The 6000-nt window shown below is 44.6% G+C and overlaps 1 protein-coding gene across 1 annotated transcript in view; it reads right to left on the bottom strand.

The window, feature by feature from the left end:
- The window catches only part of THADA (THADA armadillo repeat containing), a 165787-nt gene extending 161602 nt beyond the window's left edge, over positions 1–4185 (bottom strand). The window contains exons 1-6 of the mRNA XM_050894700.1: positions 4110–4185; positions 2605–2699; positions 2050–2180; positions 1132–1280; positions 942–974; positions 63–115 (exon numbers count right to left, since the gene is read on the bottom strand). Of these exons, the coding sequence (XP_050750657.1) occupies positions 63–115; positions 942–974; positions 1132–1280; positions 2050–2180; positions 2605–2699; positions 4110–4185 (537 nt within the window). The remainder of the gene's footprint in view (positions 1–62; positions 116–941; positions 975–1131; positions 1281–2049; positions 2181–2604; positions 2700–4109) is intronic.
- Between the last annotated feature and the right edge of the window lie 1815 nt (positions 4186–6000).

A 6000-nucleotide genomic window follows, 5' to 3' on the forward strand; every position in this document is an offset into this window, starting at 1 on the left:
TACCAGATTATCTTGCAAGAGTGAAATAAAAACTGATAAAATACAGCTTATATTGAATTCACTTGCCTGTTTTCTTCCTGTATGTCAAGTAGCGACTTCTGCAGAAACTGAAGAACTAGTGAAAATAATTATGGTATGAATTTATTTAAAAGACAAATAGAACAGAAAAATTCCAGCAAAGTAATCACACATACACATCATACCCAGACACAATGAACAGTTACCCATACAGTAATGTTTCTTCCACTCCATAAACAAATTAAACTGACATTTCAGTGCAGACCCAAAGAAGCGGTACTAAAGCAAAATCTCAAGCTGCTTTGCAATAAGCTGGTACAAAACAAGGGTTTCCAACCCACTTGGCCTAATCCTGTGAGGTACTGAGTGTTCTGATTCCTCAATGAAAAGCTGAAATTACCAAGAGCAGCAATAAAAGGTCCACAGGAAGTTGCGAACATTATCTGCATGCTGAGGGCACAGTATGTCAAGTTATCCCATATTACCAGCAGATCAGACTTCTGCCAAAGTACTGCCAAACAAAATTCTTGCCACAGCAGGCCTGGACTTGCTATAGTCAAGACTGGCTGTTAACAGCTCGGTGTTATCACATTCAACTTCATCATGAGGCACAGGACAGAGAACACTTCACGTAAAGTAGCATCAACTCCCCCAGCCCTTTAAGAATCACTCACTGGTACCTTTTCAGATTTATATCTAGGGCTGCTCAATAAAGCAAGATTGACCCCTGGAAATTAAAGGTACAAATCAAGGGAAAGTCTTTGACAAAAAAAGTACCATGTGAGGGTACTGGTTATTAAAAATTAACCAGGAGGAAATCAGATCTGATAGATCTTTATGCCCACCTCATGCTACTTCTTCACACACAACCCTCCCCCCAATCATCTACAGTGAAACTTATTTTACTATAAATACAACTTTACCTTCTTCAAACAGGTTCTTAATACTTGCTCTACCTAAAGGAAAGAAAATACATTTTAACTGCTGAACACTAGCCAATACTTTCTATTTTACACAGATAAAGTGTAAACATTACTATTAGGTGCTGCGCCAAGATGCAAACCAATGTTGAGCAAGTTAAAACAGAAGACAATATATTTAATGTCATCATACCTAAGCTGAAGTCCTCCATACAGGAAGCAAGGTTGTCCAGTACTTTTCTGTACAAATATACGTCTGTGGTTTTCAGTTCTTCCCTAAGGCAGCACACAAAGCTTTGTACAGCTAACGTCATAAACTGTTCAGGAAGACCATTTAGTGAACTACAACAGTAAGAAACAGCATGACCAGTTAGCTCATACTGAGATGTTAAATATCCACTTGACTAAAGTCAATGTTAGCTAAAACTCCAATAATAGATAGATGTTGCTTCCTGCATGAAAAGATGTTCTGTTTTAAAATAAACACGCCCATTCTAATTTTGCAGCTAGAAAACCTGTCAAAGGGGTGTAAAGGTCTGGCATGCAACCAAATACAGGATGGAAGCCCTGCATCTCTCAGTGGGACAACAAATGTTTCGGACATAGAAATGAAGACAGCTAAGCACTGGATCTTAAAAATATTAAGGCTGTAATAAATTCACTAAAGTAATACAACAGTAATTGTGCAACAGAAAAATTTAATTGCAATAAAAATAGGCACAAGAAACCACAGTTTAGTTATGATTCCTCTGAACAGCCTTCTCTTGACATTGTCAAAGTAGAGATATTTTTTTTAACAGAAGTATTTTAAATTTCTACTCTAATATTGGATTTTAAAATGCAAAGTGCTAATTACACACTACGTTGTCTTTCCAGTAATGAAACAGATCAAAACAATACTTCACTTTGAAGTTATTTATCCAATGATATATTGTATTATTTATAATTAAGATTTTTAACTAAGAAAGAAAGAAAAACAGTACATATTCACATATTAGTGCCACAAATTTTCAGTAATTAAACTACAGCAATTTGTAGCGCACAAAAAATTACTGACTTCTAGGTAAGGAGAGCATTTAAAAAACTAAAGGCTTACTACTCAATTTTTTACCTTGCTAATACTTTTTTCAAGGGATTCTTCACACCCAGTGAAAAGTATGTCTCTCCCAAAATATCCAAACAAGCTTTAACCATGGGATCACCTGCAGAGTTTTGATCCATCTTCTTCACCAATGGCATAATCTATAATCAACAGAACACACGATCAACAAAAACTCTGGATGTACCCTCATCATTAACAGAGGCAGAATTCCCTCTCACCCAAGTATATAGTCCAAAACTGTCCTCTCTTTACCATATCCCGTTGAGTTTCAGGTGTTGAATAATGTTCCAAGAACACCTCTAATACCAAAAATACATACATACAAAATAGGAAACTTGGTATCACTTGCCTTCCATCATTTTCAGTAACTGTAGCCCTTGCTAATTTAAGTACTAGAACTGCATTTCTACCTAATGCATGTGCAGCAGTAACAGTTGCTTTTTACCTGCTTCCAGGAACATTTAAAACATTATAAAGTTTATTTTAGAATTCTATTTCACATTAACAGTACACATGACACACTGTCAGTTACCAAAAACCACACTAACAACAGTGAAGTCTTACTTGTTTAATACACTGGATCTGCTGGATGCCATTGCTCAGCTGTGCACAGTGCAGAAGCAGAGATGCCAGGTTTTGCTCTTCAGCCTTTGAAAACCCTACATTTGGAAGAAGAGTCTCTTTTTAGAAAGGAATTACAATAAGCAGTATAAACAATACATAATTTATAATAAGAAATCACTGCTTAATTCTTAGGTTTTTTTCCTGTTCCAGTAAACCTACTGGTGCCACAATCCCTTAAGTCACCTTACAACACCTTAACACCCATTTTTTTTTCTAACAAATGACAAGAAATACAAGCTTCACTGTAACATTATAGTAGACCTCATCTTCAGTATGAAGACCAGTTTCACAAAATCACAGCATGGCTGAAGTTGGAAGGGACCTCTGGAGGTCATCTGGTCCAACCCCACTGCTCAAGTAGGGTCACCTGCAGCAGGCTGCCCAGGACCACGGCCAGATGGCTTTTGAATACCTCCAAGGAGGGAGACTCCCCAGCTTCCCTGGGAAACCTGTGCCAGTGCTCAGACACCCTCACATTAAAAAGGTGTTTCCTGATGTTCAGAGGGAACCTCTTGTGTTTCAGTTTGTGCCCATGCCTCCTGTCCCATCACTGTTCAACACGGAAAAAAGCCTGGCTCTGTCTTCTTTACACCTTCCCTTCAGATATCTTTTTACACATTGATAAGATCCCCCGAGCTTTCTCTTCACCAGGCTGAAGAGTCCCAGCTCTCTCAGCCTTTCCTCACAGGAGGGATGCTCCAGGCCCTTCATCATTTTAGTGGCCCTTTGCTGGACTCTCTCCAGTATGTCCATATCTCTCTTGTACTGGGGAGCCCAGAACTGGACACAGCACTCCAGGTGTGGCCTCACCAGTGCTAACTAGAAGGCAAGGAGCACTTCATAGTAACTTTAGTATACAAATCTTGTATTACCTGGTTTTGGGTTTTTTTGAAGTAAAGATCACTGGAAGTTTATCTCATCAAACGAACAAACCCCACAAAATAAAAGAGCATTTGAACAGCATCTTTAAATCAAGTTAACTATAGAAAATACAAAGACTGGGAAAATACACTCAAGATGACCTCCAGAGATCCCTTCCAACCTCAACCATTCTGTGATTCTTTGAAATTCAGCGTTATCCCACATATTAAGGCTAGTACTTCAGGTAGCACTGAATTACAGGCCTGCAAGTGGCATCACAAGTAGGACCTTCTACCACCTTCACGCCAATGATAGAACAAAGCAAAGAGCTTTCAAACCAAAGACACAGTGCTCTAGAGGATTCTTTTAACTCTGCCAAGGTAAGAAGCCATTGTCATTACAAAATAAAAACAAACCACAAAAGAGCAAACACACCTAAAACCCACAAAACAAAACCACCAGAAAGAAACCATAACAAGAAAAAAAACCCAAACAAAAAGCAACAATTTCAGTAGCTACTCAAATGCATTCTACTAGCAGAAAAAGAAATTACACATTAGTTCAGAAAAAAACACCCCACTTACTCTGAAGTTTTTCAAGCTGCTGATGATCAAGAAAGAATGCATCTACCTGAATTTCCTTCTTCTTCTTTAAAACCATTTTAGCTGATTAAGAGATACCTGCTCAAAAAAAAAAGTCACATTGTTTTAAAAGCATAATTACAAACACTTCCTATAACGCTCTTCGCTGTCCTGAAATAATGTTTATTGCATTGTCTGTGCAATTTTTTTTCAAGATAATAGCTCTCTCTAATTTTATCAACTTCAACTATTTCAAGCATTTTGTCCAAAATTCACCCAGACTTCATGGCAGAAAACGGAAGTCACAGAAAACAGGATTTGCTGGATGAATGACAAACTGTCTCACCGGAGTTTTACTGCACTTGTTATGTAGTCTGTGGCATGCCCCTGGATCACGGTTTGAAAATATCATGCAGAAGCATGGGAATAACACCACAAAACTGCTGCTGCTCTGCTTTACTGTTCAAAACTCATTCAACTTGTGTTAATGTAAAGTTAGAACTGTGTAGCAAAGCAATTCTGTTTCTTTGAAACTTACCAACCAGCTCTGCGTTTGCTATAATGGATGTTACAAAGAGCAAGTTATTTGTCTACTTTAAGGTAATGGCAATTTAATGTGCACTACAGTTTCACTGACTTACGAACTCGTTATCACAGAAGGGCTGAGGTTGGAATGGACCTCTGGAGGTCATCTCGTCCAACCCCCTGCTCAAGCAGGGCCACCTGGAGCCAGTTACCCAGGTCCATGTCCAGGTGGCTTTTGAATGTTTCCAAGGAGGGAGACTCCACAGCCTCTCTGGACAACCTGTGCCAGTGCTCGGGCACCCTCACACCACATCTGGTGCTTCCTGATGTTCAGAGGGACCCTTCTGTGTTTCAGTCTGTGCCCATGGGCCTCCTGTCCTAGCACTGGGCACCACTGAAAAGAGCCTGGCTCCATCTTCCTTGCACCCTCCCTCCACGTATTTACATACACTGATAAGATCCCCTGATTTATTACATAGTCCCAGCTGACAGTGATCAGAAAGCGCACCTCTTATTTTCTTCTAGAAACAGGTGGCCTCAGTCTTTTTCCCCAGGCAGTGAGCACCACACGCCGGCGTTCACCAGCGTGCCGGTGCCCGGCTGGGCAGCGGGACCGGTGCCCAGGCGGGGTAACCAACACGACCGCCCTGACAACCTCCCAGCGGCCTCAGGAAGACAACAGCCTGACTCGCAGCGCCTCAGAGGAAGACGCAGCCGGGCCCCGCTGCCGCGGGAGCCCTTCACCCTCTCCCTGACCGACCGAGACGACCCAAATAACCCCTGCGCCCCACAGCAGCTGCCAGCGCCCTGCCGGGCCCGGCCAGGCCGCACCCGCCGCCGACTCAGGCGCAGCCCCCGGGGCCTCCCCCCCCCCCCACCCCGGCGGCCCCGCGGCGGGCGGCAGCGCGGGCCCGGTGCGCAGCGGGGCCTGGGGAGCAGGGGGCAGCGGCACCGGCACCCGCCACGGGAAGAGGCAGGGCTGCGGCCGGCCGCGGGGCCGCCGCGGAGGCCGCGGCGCAGCGGAGGGCGATGGCAGAGGGGAAGGGAAATGCCGGGAGGGCCCTGCCCGCCCCTTACCCGAGGGGTAGACTCACCCACGGGCGCCGCTTCCCTTCCCGGTCTCCGCCGCCCCGCCCGCACCACGTGCCGCCCGCGGAGAGCCGGAGCTTCCCGCCGCCAACCAGGGCGCCGGGGCCGCCCCGGCCCGGCCCGGCCCCCTGCAGCGGGCCCCGGCGCCCGCCTCACGCCGGCACCGACCGAGCTGCTGCTCCCCGGGAGCCCCAGCAGGTGCCTCCCGGCGCCCGCCGAGGCTCCTACAGCACAGCGGCAGCCGGCGCTGTTCGCCGTTCGACTGCGGCGCGGTACGGCT

The sequence above is a fragment of the Gymnogyps californianus genome, chromosome 3, assembly GCF_018139145.2.
Source record: "Gymnogyps californianus isolate 813 chromosome 3, ASM1813914v2, whole genome shotgun sequence".
Classification (NCBI taxonomy): Eukaryota; Metazoa; Chordata; class Aves; order Accipitriformes; family Cathartidae; genus Gymnogyps; species Gymnogyps californianus.